This window comes from Carcharhinus amblyrhynchos, unplaced genomic scaffold (genome assembly GCF_965287045.1).
Source record: "Carcharhinus amblyrhynchos unplaced genomic scaffold, sCarAmb.v2.hapA scaffold_684, whole genome shotgun sequence".
Classification (NCBI taxonomy): Eukaryota; Metazoa; Chordata; class Chondrichthyes; order Carcharhiniformes; family Carcharhinidae; genus Carcharhinus; species Carcharhinus amblyrhynchos.
Window position 1 is genome coordinate 42,501 of NW_027650424.1, and position 25,310 is coordinate 67,810.

The following is a 25,310-nucleotide window of genomic DNA, read 5'->3' on the forward strand; positions in this document are numbered from 1 at the left end:
GAAGGGCTAGATGGCCTACTCCTGCTCCTATTTCTTATGTTCTTATGTTCTTATAACCACGTAAATGCTTTTTAAAAGACAAAATTGTACCCGCCTCTACTACTGCCTCTAGCAGCTCGTTCCAGACACTCACCACCCTCTGTGTGAAAGAATTGCCCCCTCTGGACCCTTTTGTATCTCTCCCCTCTCACCTTAAACCTACGCCCTCTAGTTTTAGTCTCTCCTATCTTTGGGGAAAAGATATTGACTATCTCGCTGATCTGTGCCCCTCATTATTTTATAGACCTCTATAAGATCACCTCTCAGCCTCCTACGCTCCAGAGAAAAAAGTCCCAGTCTATCCAGCCTCTCCTCAATCCATCAAGTCCTGGTAGCATCCTAGTAAATCTTTTCCGCACTCTTTCTAGTTTAATAATATCCTTTTCTATAATAGGGTGACCAGAACTGTCCACGGAATTCCAAGTGTGGCCTTTGGGATACCTTGTAACTCATTTCCCGCACTCGGAACATTTTCCAATGATTAGGGAAAGCGTAAAAACCCATTTGAAGCCCCATTGAACTTCAGCTAGTCGGCGTTTTTGAATAGTTATATTACTAATCCCGCAAACCAGTCAGTCTCTCAGCGTCTCATTGAGGGCTAAACAGTCATCTTAATCTAGGGAGCTAGGAACAGAGTCTCCTGTCTCCCAGATTACCTGGCAAAAACTATAAAAGCCTCAGAATCAGATTTGTCTCGTGGTGGGGGGGGTGGGGGTAGTGTTCCCTAACACTTATTGGAATTCTTGGAAGGTTGTGCTATCCAATGCCTCAGGGAAAACGAAACTCCGAGTGACATTGGAGAGGGTACAGAAGGGGTTTGCCGGGATGTTGCCCTGGTCTGGAGGGCATTGGCTACGAGGAGAGGTTGGAGAAACTCGGCTTGTTCTCGCTGGAGGTTGAGGGGGTGACCTGATAGAGATTATGGGGGGCACGGACAGAGTGGGTGGTCTTTCCTAGGGTAGGAAAGTCAAGGACTAGGGGGCACAGGTTTAAGGTGCATGGGGAAAAGTTTACGATGTGTCTGCATAGGATTCCTCCGGGTGCTCCGGTTTCCTCCCACAGTCTGAAAGATGTGTAGGTTAGGCGGATTGGCCATGCTAAATTGTCCCTCAGTGTCCAAAGATGTGTAGGTTAGGTGGATTGGCCATGCTAAATTGCCCCTTAGTGTCCAAAGATGTGTAGGTTAGGTGGATTGGCCATGCTAAATTGGCCCTTAGTGTCCAAAGGTGTGTAGGTTAGGTGGATTGGCCATGCTAAATTGCCCCTCAGTGTCTAAAGATGTGTAGGTTAGGTGGATTGGCCATGCTAAATTGGCCCTTAGTGTCCAAAGATGTGTAGGTTAGGTGGATTGGCCATGCTAAATTGGCCCTTAGTGTCCAAAGATGTGTAGGTTAGGTGGATTGGCCATGCTAAATTACCCCTTAGTATCCAAAGATGTGTAGGTTGGGTGGATTGGCCATGCTAAATTGTCTCTTAGTGTCCAAAGATGTGTAGGTTGGGTGGATTGGCCATGCTAAATTGCCCCTTAGTGTCCAAAGATGTGCAGGTTAGGTGGATTGGCCATGCTAAATTGCCCCTTAGTGTCCAAAGATGTGTAGGTTGGGTGGATTGGCCATACTAAATTGCCCCTTAGTATCCAAAGATGTGCGGGTTAGGTGGATTGGCCATGCTAAATTGCCCCTTAGTATCCAAAGATGTGTAGGTTAGGTGGATTGGCCATGGTAAATTGTCCCTTAGTGTCCAAAGATGTGTAGGTTAGGTGGATTGGCCATGCTAAATTGTCCCTTAGTGTCCAAAGATGTGCAGGTTAGGTGGGTTGGCCATGCTAAATTGCCCCTTAGTGTCCAAAGATGTGTAGGTTAGGTGGGTTGGCCATGCTAAATTGCCCCTTAGTGTCCAAAGTTGTGCAGGTTAGGTGGATTGGCCATGCTAAATTGCCCCTTAGTGTCCAAAGTTGTGCAGGTTAGGTGGATTGGCCATGCTAAATTGCCCATTAGTGTCAGGGGGATTAGCTGGGGTAAATGCATGGGGTTACGGGGATAGGGCCTGGGTGGGATTGTGGTTGGTGCAGACTCAATGGGCCGAATGTCCTCCTTCGGCACTGTAGGGACCCTACGACGGGTTGCGTTACTGAAGGTTGATTGACCTTCTCCCGTGTGACGGATGCTGTTTTTGAACATTAACCTATAATTCTCCCCAGGCTTGAGGGGTTCCCTCGAGAGGTTACAGCTGGAATATATCGACATCGTCTTAGCCAACAGGCCGGACGTGACTGTCCCAGCGGAGGGTACGTAGACATTTGGTTTCACCCCTCTCTTACTGGGATACACTGCCAGGGGAGGGGGGTGGGGGGTGGTGTCAGAGGAGGAGAGACAACTCTGCCCCAAAGTGTCAACAGGCCTGGACCAGAGAGAGGGTAACGGAATTGATGACACCAAGATTGGGGGAACGGCAAATTGTGCGGAGGGTGTGGAGAGTCTGCAGAAGGATCTAGATAGGCTGGGCGAATGGGCCAGGAAATGGCAAATGGAATTTAATGTTGGCAAGTGTGAGGTGGTCCACTTTGGTAGGAAGAATGGTAGGAAGGACTATTACTTACGGGGCGAAAAACTGCAGCAGGCGACGGTGCAGAGGGATCTGGGCGTCCTTGTGCATGAGTCGCAAAAACCCAGCTTGCAGGTGCAGCAGGTGGTCAGGAAGGCGAATGGGATGCTGGCCTTCATAGCGAGGGGGATTGAATATAAAAGTAGGGAGGTCTTGCTGCGGCTGTATAGGGCATTGGTGAGGCCACAGCTGGAGTACTGTGTGCAGTTTTGGTCGCCGTACTTACGCAGGGATATTTTAGCCTTGGAGGGAGTGCAGAGGAGGTTTACTAGGCTGATGCCGGAGTTGAGGGGGTTGAGCTATGAGGAGAGGCTGAATAAACTAGGCTTGTACTCGTTAGAGTTTAGAAGAATGAGGGGAGATCTCATTGAGACGTATAAGATGATGAATGGGATGGATAGGATAGAGGTGGAGAGACTCTTCCCGCTCAGAAAGGACAGTAGGACTAGGGGGCACAGCCTCAAGATAAAGGGGAGGCGGTTTAGAACGGAGTTGAGGAGGAACTTCTTCACTCAAAGGGTGGTGAATCTCTGGAATTCTCTGCCCGTTGAAGTGGTGGAGGCTGCCTCGCTAAATATTTTTAAGAACATAGAACATAGAACATAGAACATAGAACGTTACAGCGCAGAACAGGCCCTTCGGCCCACGATGTTGCGCCGACCAGTTAAAAAACAATGACCCACTAACCTAAACCAATCCCTTTTCGTCCATAAACCTATCCACAGATCTCTCCGTGCCACAATGTTCTGAAGTTGCTCTCATTTAAATAACATTCTGCTTTTCTATTTTTCCTCCAAAGTGGACAACCTCACATTTTCCTCCATTATGTTCCATCTACAAATTTTTTGCCTACTCACCTAACCCACCCTATTTGCAAGCTCTTTGTATCCTCCTCACAACTTTCTTTCCTACCTATCTTTGTATCATTAGCAAATTTGGTCGCAATTATGCAAGTCATTAATGTAGATCATAGATAGATAAGGCCCAGTCCTGACCCATGTGGCATTCTACTAATTACGTTTACCAAGTTGAAAATGAATCAGTCATCCCAATTCTGTTTCCTGTTAGTTAGCCAATCCCCGATCCATGCTAACATATCATCCTCAACACCATGAGTTCTTATCTTGTGTCGTAACCTTTAATGTGGCATGTTATTGAATGCCTTTTGGAAATCAAAATACACTACATCTACTTGTTCCACTTCAGCACCTGCTTGTTACATACTCAAAGAATGCTAATATATTTGTCAAAACAATTTTTCTTTCATGGAACCATGTTGAGTCCGATTGTATTGTATTTTCTAAATGCCTTAGCTCTATCCCCTTAATAATGGATTCTAGCATTTTCCCAACGACAGTTGTTAGGCTAACTGGCCTATAGTTCCTGCTTGCTGTTTATTTCATTCCTTGAATAGAAAGGCGATATTTGCGGTTTTCTAATCTGCTGAGATTTTTCCAGAATCAAAGAAATTTTAGAAAATTATAACCAACGCCCTGCTATCTCTGCAACAATTTCTTTTAAGGCCCTAGGATGCAAGTAATTGGATCCAGGGGACTCGAGGCCTTTATCCCATTAATTGGTGAGGAAAGTAAACAAAAAAAATGCAGAAAACAGCAAGACTTTTGTTTTCTGTGTACTGTTGTTTGAAAGTTGTTTACTTTTCAGAGCTACAGGTTGCATTGATTCCATCCCCTTATATCCTGCAGTGTTAACCCTTTTGTGTATTTCTAACTTAGCTAGCATTATGAAGATGAAAATTCAATGTTTAACTGCAAAAGTTAACAATATAAAGAGAAATTGTAAACATTGTTACATTAGTACAGCAATTTGATTAACCCTTTCCTTCCAGAAGAAAACATGAAGCTTGAGCATGTGTAGTGGTCCATTTGCAAATAACGTGATAGCTGGCTACATACTGCAAGAAAATAATTAGGCAAGACTGCTGCTGTAACCAAGCTAATAAAATGCAAGAAGGTATCTGAAAGACGCGGGTTGATGGGTTCTTGATAAGAGAGGGGATTAAGGGTTATGGGGAGAGGGCGGGAATGTGGAACTGAGCCACGACAGATCAGCCATGATCTTATTGAATGGCGGGGCAGGCTCGAAGGGCTAGATGGCCTACTCCTGCTCCTATTTCTGATGTTCTTATGAATTAATCCGAGTTCCTGCCCCTGGTCACCGCCATCTGGTAATAACTAAGTGAAGGTGAACACACAAAAACACTCGGGGTGCTGGAATCAGAATCAAAAACGGAAAGGTACCGGGAGGTCAGGTGTTTCTCAAGGGTCGGTACCGACTCGATGGGCTGAATGGCCTCTCTCTGTCCCGTGTGATTCTATTTTGCAACTCAGTCTCCGTCCAATCCTGAACTCGAATTTTGTTGCGGGCAGCAGCAATATTGACCACAACCCTCTGCGTAAGGCGTTGGTCTGACCTCTGACCCTGTGGCTAACGGGTTTTTTTCCCTTCGTGTCTCCCAGGTAACTACGCTCCCCGGTCAAGGATACTATTTGTGGAAGGTGAGTGACCTGGTTTGATCTCGCGTAGAGGTTGGGGGGGGTGGGGGGGCCATCACCCTGTGGCTCAGGTGACCTCAGAGGCCTACTGCGACTAGGCCTCTTCTGCCTCATCCCCAATATCATCCTTCCTGTGAGCTCCCCCCCACCCTTCCCATTCATGGGGCTTCTCTCTTTGGAGCGGAGGAGGATGAGAGGGAACTTAATCGAGGTTTATAAGACGACGAGGGGGGGATAGATAGAGTGGACGTTCAGAGACTATTTCCTGGGGTGGATGTAGCTGTCACTAGGGGGCATAACTATAAGGTGGGAGATATAGGAGGGACGTCCGAGGTAGATTCTTCACTCAGAGAGTGGTTGGGGTGTGGAATGGACTGCCTGCTGAGATAGTGGAGTCGGACACTATAGGAACTTTCAAGCAATTATTGGATAGGCACATGGAGTACACCAGAATGATAGGGAGTGGGAGAGCTTGATCTTGGGTTAGGACATAGCTCGGCACAACATTGAGGGCCTGTACTGTTCTATATTTCGATATATTTCTATTTCTATCCACCCCGCTCCCGCACTTGGCCATAACCAACCCTATTCTAATGAGATAGAGAATCTGGTGAACTGCTGAGGTGACAATAATCTCCCCCTCAATGTCAACAAAACGAAAGAGATAGTCATCGATTTCAGGAAGTGTAGAGGAGAACTTGCCCCTGTCTACGTCAACAGGGACAAAGTAGAAAGGGTCGAGAGCTTCAGGTTTTTAGGTGTCCAGATCACCAACAACCTGTCCTGGTTCCCTCCCATGCCGACACTATAGTTAAGAAAGCCCCACCAACGCCTCTACTTTCTCAGAAGACTAAGGAAATTTGGCATGTCCGCTACGACTCTCACCAACTTTTACAGATGCCCCATAGAAAGCATTCTTTCTGGGTTGGATCACAGCTTGGTCTGGGCTCCTGCTCTGCCCAAGACCGCAAGGAACTACAAAAGGGTTGTGAATGCAGCCCAATCCATCACACAAACCAGCCTCCCATCCATTGACTCTGTCTACACTTCCTGCTGCCTCGGGGAAAAGCAGCCGGCATAATCAAGGACCCCACGCACCCCGGACATTCTCTCTTCCACCTTCTTCCATCGGGAAAAAGATACAAAAGTCTGAGGTCCCGTACCGACCGACTCAAGAACAGCTTCTTCCCTGCTGCTGTCAGACTTTTGAATGGACCTACCTCGCATTAAGTTGATCTTTCTCTACACCCTAGCTATGACTGTAACACTACATTCTGCACCCTCTCCTTTCCTTCTCTATGAACGGTATGCTTTGTCTGTATAGTGCGCAAGAAACAATACTTTTCACTGTATCCCAATACATGTGACAATAATAAATCAAATCAAATCCTTCTCTCCTATGTACTCTATGAATGGTATGCTTTGTCTGTATAGCACGCAAGAAACAATACTTTTCACTGTGTCCCAATACATGTGACAATAATAAATCAAATCAAATCATAAGAACATAAGAAATAGGAGCAGGAGTCGGCCATCTAGCCCTTCGAGCCTGCCCCGCCATTCAATAAGATCGTGGCTGATCTGAAGTGGATCAGTTCCACTTTCCCGCTTTCTCCCCTTAATTCCCCTGTCTATCAGAAACCTATCTACCTGTGACTTCAATATATTCAGCGAGGCAGCCTCCACCACTTCAACGGGCAGAGAATTCCAGAGATTCACCACCCTTTGAGTGAAGAAGTTCCTCCTCAACTCCGTTCTAAACCGCCCCCCCCTTTATCTTGAGGCTGTGCCCCCTAGTCCTACTGTCCTTTCTGAGCGGGAAGAGTCTCTCCACCTCTATCCTATCCATCCCATTCATCATCTTATACGTCTCAATGAGATCTCCCCTCATTCTTCTAAACTCTAACGAGTACAAGCCTAGTTTATTTAGCCTCTCCTCATAGCTCAACCCCCTCAACTCCGGTATCAGCCTAGTAAACCTCCTCTGCACTCCCTCCAAGGCCAAAATATCCTTGCGTAAGTACGGTGACCAAAACTGCACACAGTACTCCAGCTGCGGCCTCACCAATGCCCTATACAGCCGCAGCAAGACCTCCCTACTTTTATATTCAATCCCCCTCGCTATGAAGGCCAGCATCCCATTCGCCTTCCTGACCACCTGCTGTACCTGCAGGCTGGGTTTTTGCGACTCATGCACAAGGACGCCCAGGTCCCTCTGCACCGTCGCCTGCTGCAGCTTTTCGCCACGTAAGTAATAGTCCTTCCTACCATTCTTCCTACCAAAGTGGACCACCTCACACTTGCCAACATTAAATTCCATTTGCCATTTCCTGGCCCATTCGCCCAGCCTATCTAGATCCTTCTGCAGACTCTCCCCACCCTCCGCACAATTTGCCTTTCCCCCAATCTTGGTGTCGTCGGCAAATTTCGACACCCTACACTCGGCTCCCTCCTCCAGATCAAAGGGCGTTCCTCGGGCTAGCATGGGCAAGACGGGCCAAATGGGTCTCTGAGTCTTCGGGGGAATGGCGGTTTCGGCCAGTGCACGTCCAGCTCACTCTCCGCTACCTCTCCTCACAGAGATTGTCCGAGCCATGACCCACCTGATAAACCAAGGCAAAGCGATGTACTGGGGAACGTCTCGCTGGAGCTCGGCGGAGATCATGGTGAGTGCTCTCCCAGAGGAACCCAGCGGCATCTCCTCCCGCAGAGAGTCAGATTAGTCCTCGGGTCTCCCAGGGGCTGGAGAAGGCGTGAACCTGAGCGCTTAAGTCCACTGGCTGCGGCGTGGGGACACCATACCGGCGACTAGGGTCCTCCAAGCGTGCCCAGATGCGACGAATACCGGACGCACTTGGGGTGATATCAGAGACAAGACGACCATCCCATAGGTCTCAAAGGAGCAGGGAGAGAGAGCGAGGAAGAGGCAGAGGGGTTTAGGGAGGGAACTCCAAAGCTTAGGAAGCCAAGCAGTCAAAAGCATAGACGAAAGCTTCGAATCCTGACAGTGTGGAAGGAGGTCCCATTCGGCCCATCGAGCCTGAACCAACTCTCTGTCGTACCCAGGCCCTATCCCTATACATTTATTATAACTCATCAACTTGAGCTACACATCTTTGGACACTAAGGAGCAATTTAGCACAGCCAATCCACCTAACCTTCACATCTTTGGACACTAAGGGACAATTTAGCATGGCCAATCCACCGAACCTGCACATCTTTGGACAATAAGGGACAATTTAGCATGGCCAATCCACCTAACCTGCACATCTTTGGACACTAAGATACAATTTAGCATGGCCAATCCACCTAATCCGCACATCTTTGGACACTAAGATACAATTTAGCATGGCCAATCCACCTAACCTGCACATCTTTGGACACTAAGGGGCAATTTCGCATGGCCAATCCACCTAACCTGAACATCTTTGGACACTAAGGGGCAATTTAGCACGGCCAATCCACCTAACCTACACATCTTTGGACACTAAGAGGCAATTTAGCATGGCCAATCCACCTAACCTGCACATCTTTGGACACTAAGAGGCAATTTAGCATGGCCAATCCACCTAACCTGCTCATCTTTGGACTCTAAGGGGCAATTTAGCATGGCCAATCCACCTAACCTACACATCTTTGGACACTAAGGGGCAATTTAGCACGGCCAATCCACCTAACCTACACATCTTTGGACACTAAGGAGCAATTTAGCATGGCCAATCCACCTAACCTGCTCATCTTTGGACTCTAAGGGGCAATTTAGCATGGCCAATCCACCTAACCCGCACATCTTTGGATGCTAAGGGGCAATTTAGCATGGCCAATCCACCTAACCTGCACATCTTTGGATGCTAAGGGGCAATTTAGCATGGCCAATCCACCTAACCTGCACATCTTTGGATACTGAGGGGCAATTTAGCATGGCCAATCCACCTAACCTGCACATCTTTGGATACTAAGGGGCAATTTAGCATGGCCAATCCACCTAACCTGCACATCTTGGGATACTGAGGGGCAATTTAGCATGGCCAATCCACCTAACCTGCACATCTTTGGATGCTAAGGGGCAATTTAGCATGGCCAATCCACCTAACCTGCACATCTTTGGATACTAAGGGGCAATTTAGCATGGCCAATCCACCTAACCCGCACATCTTGGGATACTAAGGGGCAATTTAGCATGACCAATCCCTCCAACCCACACATCTTTGGACCTTAGGTTAGGTAGAATGGTTATGCTAAGTTGCACCTTAGATGCGCAGGTTAGGGGGGATTTACAGGGTAAATACACGGGGTTAGAGAAATAGGGTGGGGTGGGCTTGGGTTAGATGCTCTGTCGGAGGCTTGGTGTGCTCGGGATGGGCCGAATGGCCTCCTCCTGTGCCGTAGAGACTCTCTGATCACATGGGGTCTCGGGATGACTAGTCCAGTGACAATGCCGCTGTTTCCACACACATCTCTGCAGTTAGTTCGAGATGTACAGTGCGGTAATGAGAGTGTGAGCGCTCCCCGGGGAAGGCAGCACAGAGGACCGCTGGCGATAGAGTGGTCCTGCCTCCGAGGGTGACCCTCCCTCCGAGGGTGCACGTTCCCCCAACTCCTCATTCTGATTCGGAAAGGCGGACTGTCCGCTGGGACCTCTTGGGGGAGCGACAGCCAACGGCGCCATCGCCGGACTCTTAATCCAGAAACTTCAGCTGACGTTCCGGGTTCGAACCCCTGCAGCGGCAGACGGTGGAACGCAATGGGAAAAATAATCTGGAGTTAAGAGCCTACTGATGACCTATTGTTGGAAAAACCCATCCGGTTCCCTTTCGGGAAGGGAATCTGGGTGTCCTAACCTGGGGGTCTGATTGTCATATCTCAATCTGAGAAAGGATGTCCTCACTATAGAGGGAGTACAGCGAGGGTTTACCAGGCTGATTCCTGGGTCTGTCATATGAGGAGAGGCTAAATCGGTTAGGATTATATTCTCTGGAGTTTAGAAGAGTGAGAGGGGAATCTCGGAGAAACTTGTCAAGTTCTAACAGGGTTAGATTCAGAAAGAATGTACTCGATGGTGGGGGGAGTCCAGAACTAGGGGGTCATAGTTTGGGGATAAGGGGGTAAACCTTTTAGAACTGAGGTGGGGAGAGATTTCTTCACCCAGAGGGTGGTGAATTCACTCCCACAGAAAGTAGTTGGGGCCAAAACGTTGTGCGATTTCAAGAAGAAATTAGATATCGCTCTCAGGGCTAAAGGGAGAGAGGGATATTGGGGGGGCGGGGGGGATCAGGATGTTGAATTTGATGATCAGAATGACTGGCAGAGGAGGCTGAAGGGCCAGATTGGCCTCCTCCGCCTGCTAGTTTCTATGCCGCGGTGTCGCGATGGCTGGAATGATCTCGAAATGACGGCTGCCCTCCTGCCATTAGGAAGCTTACTCGGTGGCCCGCCAGTTTAACCTGATTCCCCCATCGTGTGAGCAGCCTGAGTATCACCTCTTCCGTCGCAACAATGTCGAGGCGCTGCTGCTGGAGCTTCACCACAAGATCGGTCAGTGTCAACGCTCTGCCAATATTCTCCCCAGCATTGTGCCGGCACTGTGCTAACGTTACGCCAACGCTGCGCCAATACTGTACCAACACTGTACCAACACTGCACCAACACTGCACCAACACTGCGCCAACACTGCGCCAACACTGCGCCAACACTGTACCAACTCTGTACCAACACTTCACCAACACTGTACCAATACTGCACCAACACTGTACCAACTCTGTACCAACACTTCACCAACACTGTACCAATACTGCACCAACACTGTACCAACACTGCACCAACACTGTACCAATACTGCACCAACACTGCGCCAACACTGCACCAACACTGTACCAACACTGTACCAACACTGCACCAACACTGTACCAACACTGTACCAACACTGCACCAACACTGCACCAACACTGTACCAACACTGCACCAACACTGCGCCAACATTGCACCAACACTGTACCAACACTGCATCAACACTGTACCAACACTGCACCAACACTTCACCAACACTGCACCAACACTGCGCCAACACTTCACCAACACTGTACCAACACTGCACCAACACTGCGCCAACACTGTACCAACACTGCACGAACACTGCGCCAACACTGTACCAACACTGCATCAACACTGTACCAACACTGCACCAACACTGTACCAACACTGCACCAACACTGTACCAACACTGCACCAACACTGTACCAACACTGCGCCAACACTGCACCAACACTGTACCAACACTGCGCCAACACTGCACCAACACTGCACCAACACTGCACCAACACTGCGCCAACACTGCGCCAACACTGTGCCAACACTGTGCCAACACTGCACCAACACTGCGCCAACACTGCACCAACACTGTACCAACACTGTACCAACACTGCACCAACACTGTGCCAACACTGCATCAAAACTGTGCCAACACTGCGCCAACACTGCGCCAACACTGTACCAACACTGCACCAACACTGTGCCAACACTGCACCAACACTGTGCCAACACTGCGCCAACACTGCACCAACACTGTACCAACACTGTACCAACACTGCACCAACACTGTGCCAACACTGCGTCAACACTGTGCCAACACTGCGCCAACACTGCGCCAAGACTGCGCCAACACTGCATCAACACTGTGCCAACACTGCGCCAACACTGTGCCAACACTGCACCAACACTGTGCCAACACTGCGCCAACACTGTACCAACACTGCACCAACACTGCGCCAACACTGTGCCAACACTGCACCAACACTGTACCAACACTGTACCAACACTGCACCAACACTGTGCCAACACTGCACCAACACTGCGCCAACACTGTGCCAACACTGCACCAACACTGTACCAACACTGTACCAACACTGCACCAACACTGTGCCAACACTGCATCAAAACTGTGCCAACACTGTGCCAACACTGCACCAACACTGTACCAACACTGTACCAACACTGCACCAACACTGTGCCAACACTGCATCAAAACTGTGCCAACACTGCGCCAACACTGCGCCAACACTGTACCAACACTGCACCAACACTGTGCCAACACTGCACCAACACTGTGCCAACACTGCGCCAACACTGTGCCAACACTGCACCAACACTGTACCAACACTGTACCAACACTGCACCAACACTGTGCCAACACTGCATCAACACTGCGCCAACACTGCGCCAACACTGCACCAACACTGTGCCAACACTGCATCAACACTGCGCCAACACTGCGCCAAGACTGTGCCAACACTGCGCCAACACTGCGCCAAGACTGCGCCAACACTGTACCAACACTGCACCAACACTGCGCCAACACTGTGCCAACACTGCACCAACACTGCGCCAACACTGCACCAATACTGCGCCAACACTGTACCAACACTGCACCAACACTGCACCAACACTGCGCCAACACTGCGCCAACACTGCGCCAACACTGTACCAACACTGCACCAACACTGCGCCAACACTGCGCCAACACTGCGCCAACACTGTGCCAACACTGCACCAACACTGCGCCAACACTGCACCAATACTGCACCAACACTGTACCAACACTGCACCAACATTGCGCCAACACTGCGCCAACACTGTGCCAACCCTGCACCAACACTGCGCCAACACTGCGCCAACACTGTGCCAACCCTGCACCAACACTGCGCCAACACTGCACCAATACTGCACCAACACTGTACCAACACTGCACCAACACTGCGCTAACATTGCGCCAACACTGTGCCAACACTGCGCCAACACTGCGCCAACACTGCATCAACACTGTGCCAACACTGCATCAACACTGTACCAACACTGCACCAACACTGCACCAACACTGTGCCAACACTGCACCAACACTGCGCCAACACTGTGCCAACACTGCACCAACACTGTACCAACACTGCACCAACACTGTGCCAACACTGCATCAAAACTGTGCCAACACTGTGCCAACACTGCACCAACACTGTACCAACACTGTACCAACACTGCACCAACACTGTGCCAACACTGCATCAAAACTGTGCCAACACTGCGCCAACACTGTGCCAACACTGCACCAACACTGTACCAACACTGTACCAACACTGCACCAACACTGCGCCAACACTGCGCCAACACTGCGCCAACACTGTGCCAACCCTGCACCAACACTGCGCCAACACTGCGCCAACACTGTGCCAACCCTGCACCAACACTGCGCCAACACTGCACCAACACTGTACCAACACTGCACCAACACTGCGCCAACATTGCGCCAACACTGTGCCAACACTGCGCCAACACTGCGCCAACACTGCATCAACACTGTGCCAACACTGCATCAACACTGTACCAACACTGCACCAACACTGCACCAACACTGCACCAACAGTGTACCAACACTGCATCAACACTGCATCAACACTGCACCAACACTGTACCAACACTGTACCAACACTGCGCCAACACTGTACCAACACTGCGCCAACACTTCACCAACACTGTACCAACACTGCATCAACACTGTACCAACACTGCACCAACACTGCATCAACACTGTACCAACACTGCACCAACACTGTACCAACACTGCACCAACACTGCACCAACACTGCATCAACACTGTACCAACACTGCACCAACACTGTACCAACACTGCACCAACACTGTACCAACACTGTACCAACACTGCGCCAACACTTCACCAACACTGCGCCAACACTGCACCAACACTGTACCAAACACCAACACTGTACCAACACTGTACCAACACTGCACCAACACTGCACCAACACTGTACCAAACACCAACACTGTACCAACACTGTACCAACACTGCGCCAACACTGCACCAACACTGTACCAACACTGCGCCAACACTGCACCAACACTGTACCAACACTGCACCAACACTGCACCAACACTGCACCAACACTGTACCAAACACCAACACTGTACCAACACTGTACCAACACTGCACCAACACTGCACCAACACTGTACCAACACTGCGCCAACACTGCACCAACACTGTACCAACACTGCACCAACACTGCACCAACACTGCGCCAACACTGCACCAACACTGCGCCAACACTTCACCAACACTGCGCCAACACTGCACCAACACTGCACCAACACTGTACCAACACTGCACCAACACTGTACCAACACTGTACCAACACTGCACCAACACTGTACCAAACACCAACACTGTACCAACACTGTACCAAACACCAACACTGTACCAACACTGTACCAAACACCAACACTGTACCAACACTGTACCAAACACCAACACTGTACCAACACTGTACCAAACACCAACACTGTACCAACACTGCACCAACACTGTACCAAACACCAACACTGTACCAACACTGTACCAAACACCAACACTGTACCAACACTGCACCAACACTGTACCAAACACCAACACTGTACCAACACTGCACCAACACTGTACCAAACACCAACACTGTACCAACACTGTACCAAACACCAACACTGCACCAACACTGTACCAAACACCAACACTGCACCAACACTGTACCAAACACCAACACTGTACCAACACTGTACCAAACACCAACACTGTACCAACACTGCACCAACACTGTACCAAACACCAACACTGCACCAACACTGTACCAAACACCAACACTGTACCAACACTGCACCAACACTGTACCAAACACCAACACTGTACCAACACTGTACCAAACACCAACACTGTACCAACACTGTACCAAACACCAACACTGCACCAACACTGTACCAAACACCAACACTGCACCAACACTGTACCAAACACCAACACTGTACCAACACTGTACCAAACACCAACACTGTACCAACACTGCACCAACACTGCACCAACACTGTACCAACACTGCACCAACACTGTACCAACACTGTACCAACACTGCACCAACACTGTACCAAACACCAACACTGTACCAACACTGTACCAACACTGCACCAACGCTGCGCCAACACTGCACCAACACTGCGCCAACACTGCACCAACACTGTACCAACACTGCACCAACACTGCGCCAACACTGCGCCAACACTGCACCAACACTGCGCCAACACTGCACCAACACTGTACCAACACTGCACCAACACTGTACCAACACTGCATCAACACTGTACCAACACTGCATCAACACTGTACCAACACTGCACCAACACTGCACCAACACTATACCAACACTGTACCAACACTGCATCAACACTGTACCAACACTGCATCAACACTGTACCAACACTGCACCAACACTGTACCAACACTGCATCAACACTGTACCAACACTGCGCCAACACTGCACCAACACTGCACCAACACTGTACCAACACTGCACCAACACTGTACCAACACTGCACCAACACTGCGTCAACACTGTACCAACACTGCGTCAACATTGTACCAACACTGCACCAACACTGTACCAACACTGTACCAACACTGCACCAACACTGCGTCAACACTGTACCAACACTGCGTCAACATTGTACCAACACTGCACCAACACTGTACCAACACTGTACCAACACTGCATCAACACTGTACCAACACTGCGTCAACATTGTACCAACACTGCACCAACACTGTACCAACACTGCACCAACACTGTACCAACACTGTACCAACACTGCGTCAACACTGTACCAACACTGCGTCAACATTGTACCAACACTGCACCAACACTGTACCAACACTGTACCAAACACCAACACTGCACCAACACTGTACCAAACACCAACACTGCACCAACACTGTACCAAACACCAACACTGTACCAACACTGTACCAAACACCAACACTGTACCAACACTGCACCAACACTGTACCAAACACCAACACTGCACCAACACTGTACCAAACACCAACACTGTACCAACACTGCACCAACACTGTACCAAACACCAACACTGTACCAACACTGTACCAAACACCAACACTGTACCAACACTGTACCAAACACCAACACTGCACCAACACTGTACCAAACACCAACACTGCACCAACACTGTACCAAACACCAACACTGTACCAACACTGTACCAAACACCAACACTGTACCAACACTGCACCAACACTGCACCAACACTGTACCAACACTGCACCAACACTGCACCAACACTGTACCAACACTGCACCAACACTGTACCAAACACCAACACTGCACCAACACTGTACCAAACACCAACACTGTACCAACACTGTACCAACACTGCACCAACGCTGCGCCAACACTGCACCAACACTGCGCCAACACTGCACCAACACTGTACCAACACTGCACCAACACTGCGCCAACACTGCGCCAACACTGCACCAACACTGCGCCAACACTGCACCAACACTGTACCAACACTGCACCAACACTGTACCAACACTGCATCAACACTGTACCAACACTGCATCAACACTGTACCAACACTGCACCAACACTGCACCAACACTATACCAACACTGTACCAACACTGCATCAACACTGTACCAACACTGCATCAACACTGCGCCAACACTGCACCAACACTGCACCAACACTGTACCAACACTGCACCAACACTGTACCAACACTGCACCAACACTGCGTCAACACTGTACCAACACTGCGTCAACATTGTACCAACACTGCACCAACACTGTACCAACACTGTACCAACACTGCATCAACACTGTACCAACACTGCGTCAACATTGTACCAACACTGCACCAACACTGTACCAACACTGCACCAACACTGTACCAACACTGTACCAACACTGCGTCAACACTGTACCAACACTGCGTCAACATTGTACCAACACTGCACCAACACTGTACCAACACTGTACCAAACACCAACACTGCACCAACACTGTACCAAACACCAACACTGCACCAACACTGTACCAACACTGCACCAACACTGTACCAACACTGTACCAACACTGCACCAACACTGTACCAAACACCAACACTGTACCAACACTGTACCAAACACCAACACTGTACCAACACTGTACCAAACACCAACACTGTACCAACACTGTACCAAACACCAACACTGTACCAACACTGTACCAAACACCAACACTGTACCAACACTGCACCAACACTGTACCAAACACCAACACTGTACCAACACTGTACCAAACACCAACACTGTACCAACACTGCACCAACACTGTACCAAACACCAACACTGTACCAACACTGCACCAACACTGTACCAAACACCAACACTGTACCAACACTGTACCAAACACCAACACTGCACCAACACTGTACCAAACACCAACACTGCACCAACACTGTACCAAACACCAACACTGTACCAACACTGTACCAAACACCAACACTGTACCAACACTGCACCAACACTGTACCAAACACCAACACTGCACCAACACTGTACCAAACACCAACACTGTACCAACACTGCACCAACACTGTACCAAACACCAACACTGTACCAACACTGTACCAAACACCAACACTGTACCAACACTGTACCAAACACCAACACTGCACCAACACTGTACCAAACACCAACACTGCACCAACACTGTACCAAACACCAACACTGTACCAACACTGTACCAAACACCAACACTGTACCAACACTGCACCAACACTGCACCAACACTGTACCAACACTGCACCAACACTGTACCAACACTGTACCAACACTGCACCAACACTGTACCAAACACCAACACTGTACCAACACTGTACCAACACTGCACCAACGCTGCGCCAACACTGCACCAACACTGCGCCAACACTGCACCAACACTGTACCAACACTGCACCAACACTGCGCCAACACTGCGCCAACACTGCACCAACACTGCGCCAACACTGCACCAACACTGTACCAACACTGCACCAACACTGTACCAACACTGCATCAACACTGTACCAACACTGCATCAACACTGTACCAACACTGCACCAACACTGCACCAACACTATACCAACACTGTACCAACACTGCATCAACACTGTACCAACACTGCATCAACACTGTACCAACACTGCACCAACACTGTACCAACACTGCATCAACACTGTACCAACACTGCGCCAACACTGCACCAACACTGCACCAACACTGTACCAACACTGCACCAACACTGTACCAACACTGCACCAACACTGCGTCAACACTGTACCAACACTGCGTCAACATTGTACCAACACTGCACCAACACTGTACCAACACTGTACCAACACTGCACCAACACTGCGTCAACACTGTACCAACACTGCGTCAACATTGTACCAACACTGCACCAACACTGTACCAACACTGTACCAACACTGCATCAACACTGTACCAACACTGCGTCAACATTGTACCAACACTGCACCAACACTGTACCAACACTGCACCAACACTGTACCAACACTGTACCAACACTGCGTCAACACTGTACCAACACTGCGTCAACATTGTACCAACACTGCACCAACACTGTACCAACACTGTACCAAACACCAACACTGCACCAACACTGTACCAAACACCAACACTGCACCAACACTGTACCAAACACCAACACTGTACCAACACTGTACCAAACACCAACACTGTACCAACACTGCACCAACACTGTACCAAACACCAACACTGCACCAACACTGTACCAAACACCAACACTGTACCAACACTGCACCAACACTGTACCAAACACCAACACTGTACCAACACTGTACCAAACACCAACACTGTACCAACACTGTACCAAACACCAACACTGCACCAACACTGTACCAAACACCAACACTGCACCAACACTGTACCAAACACCAACACTGTACCAACACTGTACCAAACACCAACACTGTACCAACACTGCACCAACACTGCACCAACACTGTACCAACACTGCACCAACACTGTACCAACACTGTACCAACACTGCACCAACACTGTACCAAACACCAACACTGCACCAACACTGTACCAAACACCAACACTGTACCAACACTGTACCAACACTGCACCAACGCTGCGCCAACACTGCACCAACACTGCGCCAACACTGCACCAACACTGTACCAACACTGCACCAACACTGCGCCAACACTGCGCCAACACTGCACCAACACTGCGCCAACACTGCACCAACACTGTACCAACACTGCACCAACACTGTACCAACACTGCATCAACACTGTACCAACACTGCATCAACACTGTACCAACACTGCACCAACACTGCACCAACACTATACCAACACTGTACCAACACTGCATCAACACTGTACCAACACTGCATCAACACTGTACCAACACTGCACCAACACTGTACCAACACTGCATCAACACTGTACCAACACTGCGCCAACACTGCACCAACACTGCACCAACACTGTACCAACACTGCACCAACACTGTACCAACACTGCACCAACACTGCGTCAACACTGTACCAACACTGCGTCAACATTGTACCAACACTGCACCAACACTGTACCAACACTGTACCAACACTGCATCAACACTGTACCAACACTGCGTCAACATTGTACCAACACTGCACCAACACTGTACCAACACTGCACCAACACTGTACCAACACTGTACCAACACTGCGTCAACACTGTACCAACACTGCGTCAACATTGTACCAACACTGCACCAACACTGTACCAACACTGTACCAAACACCAACACTGCACCAACACTGTACCAAACACCAACACTGCACCAACACTGTACCAAACACCAACATTGTACCAACACTGTACCAACACTGTACCAACACTGCACCAACACTGTACCAACACTGCACCAACCACAATCCCACCCGGGCCCTATCCCCATAACCCCACATATTTACCCCGCTAATCCCCTTACGCTAAGGGGAGGGGGGCAATTTAGCGCGGCCTAACCTGCACACCTGTGGGAGGAAACCCACGCAGACACGGGGAGAATGTGCCGACTCTGCACAGACAGTCACGCGCGGCTAGAATTGAACCCGTGTCCCCCTGGCACTGCGACGCAGCAGTGCTGACCACTGTTCCACCGTAGCCCCCTCTATTCTTCCTCCCCCTCCATTCCATTATTCCCTCTCCCCCGATCACTGAATCCCTCTCCCGTAGGAACAACCCAAGTTTTCCGAACTCAATGTCCAAATATATCCCTTTCCCTGTCTCTCTAACTCTCCCTCCCTGCCACTCTCGCTCTGGTTCTCCCTCTCTTTCTCTCTCCGTCCATCTCTATCCAAACAGAACGTCCTGTCTCTCTCTCTCCAGGTCTCGGGATTATGACCTGGTCTCCGTTGGCCTGTGGCTTAATCACTGGAAAATACGCAGATGGCGTTCCGGAAAATTCCAGGGCGGCGCTACCGGTAAAGTTCACCCAAATCAATTCATCGTAAAACCTCAGACCATTCCCATCAAACACTCCCAGGACAGGTACAGCACGGGGTTAGATACAGAGTAAAACTCCCTCTACACTGTCCCCCCATCAAACACTCCCAGGACAGGTACAGCACGGGGTTAGATACAGAGTAAAGCTCCCTCTACACTGTCCCCCATCAAACACTCCCAGGACAGGTACAGCACGGGGTTAGATACAGAGTAAAGCTCCCTCTACACTGTCCCCCCATCAAACACTCCCAGGACAGGTACAGCACGGGGTTAGATACAGAGTAAAGCTCCCTCTACACTGTCCCCCCCATCAAACACTCCCAGGACAGGTACAGCACGGGGTTAGATACAGAGTAAAGCTCCCTCTACACTGTCCCCCCATCAAACACTCCCAGGACAGGTACAGCATGGGGTTAGATACAGAGTAAAGCTCCCTCTACACTGTCCCCCCATCAAACACTCCCAGGACAGGTACAGCATGGGGTTAGATACAGAGTAAAGCTCCCTCTACACTGTCCCCCCATCAAACACTCCCAGGACAGGTACAGCATGGGGTTAGATACAGAGTAAAGCTCCCTCTACACTGTCCCCGCATCAAACACTCCCAGGACAGGTACAGCATGGGGTTAGATACAGAGTAAAGCTCCCTCTACACTGTCCCCCCATCAAACACTCCCAGGACAGGTACAGCATGGGGTTAGATACAGAGTAAAGCTCCCTCTACACTGTCCCCCCATCAAACACTCCCAGGACAGATACAGCACGGGGTTAGATACAGAGTAAAGCTCCCTCTACACCGTCCCCATCAAACACTCCCAGGACAGGTACAGCACGGGGTTAGATACAGAGTAAAGCTCCCTCTACACTGTCCCCCATCAAACACTCCCAGGACAGGTACAGCACGGGGTTAGATACAGAGTAAAGCTCCCTCTACACCGTCCCCATCAAACACTCCCAGGACAGGTACAGCACGGGGTTAGATACAGAGTAAAGCTCCCTCTACACCGTCCCCATCAAACACTCCCAGGACAGGTACAGCACGGGGTTAGATACAGAGTAAAGCTCCCTCTACACTGTCCCCCATCAAACACTCCCAGGACAGGTACAGCACGGGGTTAGATACAGAGTAAAGCTCCCTCTACACCGTCCCCATCAAACACTCCCAGGACAGGTACAGCACGGGGTTAGATACAGAGTAAAGCTCCCTCTACACCGTCCCCATCAAACACTCCCAGGACAGGTACAGCACGGGGTTAGATACAGAGTAAAGCTCCCTCTACACTGTCCCCCCATCAAACACTCCCAGGACAGGTACAGCACGGGGTTAGATACAGAGTAAAGCTCCCTCTACACTGTCCCCCCATCAAACACTCCCAGGACAGGGACAGCACGGGGTTAGATACAGAGTAAAGCTCCCTCTACACTGTCCCCCCATCAAACACTCCCAGGACAGGGACAGCACGGGGTTAGATACAGAGTAAAGCTCCCTCTACACTGTCCCCCCCATCAAACACTCCCAGGACAGGGACAGCACGGGGTTAGATACAGAGTAAAGCTCCCTCTACACTGTCCCCCCATCAAACACTCCCAGGACAGGTACAGCACGGGGTTAGATACAGAGTAAAGCTCCCTCTACACTGTCCCCCCCCATCAAACACTCCCAGGACAGGGACAGCACGGGGTTAGATACAGAGTAAAGCTCCCTCTACACTGTCCCCCCCCATCAAACACTCCCAGGACAGGTACAGCACGGGGTTAGATACAGAGTAAAGCTCCCTCTACACTGTCCCCATCAAACACTCCCAGGACAGGTACAGCACGGGGTTAGATACAGAGTAAAGCTCCCTCTACACTGTCCCCCCATCAAACACTCCCAGGACAGGTACAGCACGGGGTTAGATACAGAGTAAAGCTCCCTCTACACTGTCCCCCCCCATCAAACACTCCCAGGACAGGGACAGCACGGGGTTAGATACAGAGTAAAGCTCCCTCTACACTGTCCCCCCCCATCAAACACTCCCAGGACAGGTACAGCACGGGGTTAGATACAGAGTAAAGCTCCCTCTACACTGTCCCCCATCAAACACTCCCAGGACAGGTACAGCACGGGGTTAGATACAGAGTAAAGCTCCCTCTACACTGTCCCCCCATCAAACACTCCCAGGATAGGTACAGCACGGGGTTAGATACAGAGTAAAGCTCCCTCTACACTGTCCCCCCATCAAACACTCCCAGGACAGGTACAGCACGGGGTTAGATACAGAGTAAAGCTCCCTCTACACTGTCCCCCCATCAAACACTCCCAGGACAGGTACAGCACGGGGTTAGATACAGAGTAAAGCTCCCTCTACACTGTCCCCAATCAAACACTCCCAGGACAGGTACAGCACGGGGTTAGATACAGAGTAAAGCTCCCTCTACACTGTCCCCCATCAAACACTCCCAGGACAGGGACAGCACGGGGTTACGGGTCTAGGGGTGAGAGAGAAAGTCCAGATGTTTCATTCGCGGTGTGACCTCCCTGAACCCTCACACTGGGGCCTGCAGAGCGGGTGAATCCAGTTCCAAATTTTCCCCTCCAATCCTGGCGACAGTTTGACCCCCCCCAACCTTGGACCAAAAGCGAGGCCCTCGGCCTTTCACCTCTTCCCTCTCTCTGCTATTGGATGTGTGTGTGTGTCTGGGTCTCTGACCGACGATGTCTCGGCTCCGCAGGGTTACGAGTGGCTGAGGGAGAAGATAACGGGTGAGGAAGGCCAACTACAGCAAGCCCAGATCAAGGCCTTGCAGCCGATTGCCGACCAGCTAAGCTGCACCCTTGCCCAGTTGGCCATTGGTGAGCCTACGCTCTCTCTCTGTAACGGTGGGTGGTGAGGGGGTGGGGGGGGGGTGGTGGTGCGGGCTACAGGCACTGGGGGGTATCATCAGGGGTGGGAGTTGAGCTTTTCCACCTTGTCTCCCCTCAACCAGCCGACAGCCTCAGTCAGTAGGCCCAGGTTGCGGCCTACTGTTGCCACGGGACACCAAAGCCTGTCCCGCTGCAGCTGAGAAGCCTCGGGCCTACATTCCCTGGCTTTGAGAGCACCGAGGTGGAACTGAGCCAAATTATCGCCAAAGCCTCCCCACCCAGGCTAATCAGGAAACACGCCCACGATCCTGACATCCCAGGCCAGGCCGACAGACTGAGGCGAGTCATGGCGGAGCAGGAGGAGGAGGAGGTGGGTTCACCTCCCGCCCCACCCTGGGGTCAGTGCTCCACAGCTGGTGACGGTGCACCAGGGGCAGACCCCTCAACCAACGGGCCATTTGGTACTTAGCACGTTGCGGCTTTTGGGATCTTCCTGTGCAGCGCTGCTGCATTTGGATGAGATGTCAATGCGAGACCCTCCCTCCCCGCGTGCCCGCCCCCCCCCCCCCCCCCCACACCCAACTCTCCCACTCCCCCACAAAACCCCTGCCACTGCCCCCCTCAGTTGTAAAAGAATCTGGCCCCACTAGAATCCTTACAGAGCAGAAGGAAGCCATTCGGCCCATCAGAGCCTGCACCAAACCACCTTCCTGTCTTATCCAGGCCCTATCCCCCTAACCTACACATCGTTGGACAGTAAGGGGCAATTTAGCATGGCCAATCCCCCTAACCCCCATATCTTTGGACACTAAGGGACAATTTAGCATGGCCAATCCACCCAACCTGCACATCTTTGGACACTAAGGGGCAATTTAGCATGGCCAATCCACCTAACCTGCACATCTTTGGACACTAAGGGACAATTTAGCATGGCCAATCCACCTAACCTGCACATCTTTGGACACTAAGGGACAATTTAGCATGGCCAATCCACCTAACCTGCACATCTTTGGACACTAAGGGACAATTTAGCATGGCCAATCCACCTAACCTGTACATCTTTGGACACTAAGGGGCAATTTAGCATGGCCAATCCACCTAACCTACACATCTTTGGACACTAAGGGACAATTTAGCACGGCCAATCCACCTAACCTGCACATCTTTGGACACTAAGGGACAATTTAGCACGGCCAATCCACCCAACCTGCACATCTTTGGACACTAAGGGACAATTTAGCATGGCCAATCCACCTAACCTGAACATCTTTGGACACTAAGGGTCAATTTAGCATGGCCAATCCACCTAACCTGCACATCTTTGGACACTAAGGGACAATTTAGCATGGCCAATCCACCTAACCTGCACATCTTTGGACACTAAGGGACAATTTAGCATGGCCAATCCACCTAACCTGCACATCTTTGGACACTAAGGGACAATTTAGCATGGCCAATCCACCTAACCTGCACATCTTTGGACACTAAGGGACAATTTAGCATGGCCAATCCACCTAAGCCCCATATCTTTGGACACTAAGGGGCAATTTAGCATGGCTAACCTGTACATCTTTGGACACTAAGGGTCAATGTAGCAAGGCCAATCCACCTAACCTGCACATCTTTGGAGCGTGGGAGGAAACTGGAGCACCCGGAGGAAACCCATGCAGACACGGGGAGAATGTGCAGACTCCGCACAGACAGTAACCCGAGATGGGAATCGAACCCGGGTCCCTGGCGCCGTGAGGCAGCCGTGCCAACCACTGTGCCACCGTGCCACCCTAAAGCCAATACTTTAGCCAATATTTATCCCTCAACCAGCAGGCCATCTGGTACTGATCACATTGCGGCTTCTGGGATCTTGCTGTGCAGTGCTGTTGCCTTTCTGGCCTCGCAGCCTCAGGACA

At 50.4% G+C, this 25,310-nt stretch overlaps 1 protein-coding gene across 1 annotated transcript in view; it reads left to right on the top strand.

The window, feature by feature from the left end:
• The window catches only part of LOC145339809 (voltage-gated potassium channel subunit beta-2-like), a 53,270-nt gene that overhangs the window by 23,663 nt on the left and 4,297 nt on the right, over positions 1–25,310 (top strand). Inside the window, exons 8-12 of the mRNA XM_080184336.1 lie at positions 2,240–2,326; positions 7,740–7,825; positions 10,574–10,694; positions 20,439–20,533; positions 23,271–23,391. Coding sequence (XP_080040462.1) covers positions 2,240–2,326; positions 7,740–7,825; positions 10,574–10,694; positions 20,439–20,533; positions 23,271–23,391 — 510 coding nt within the window. The remainder of the gene's footprint in view (positions 1–2,239; positions 2,327–7,739; positions 7,826–10,573; positions 10,695–20,438; positions 20,534–23,270; positions 23,392–25,310) is intronic.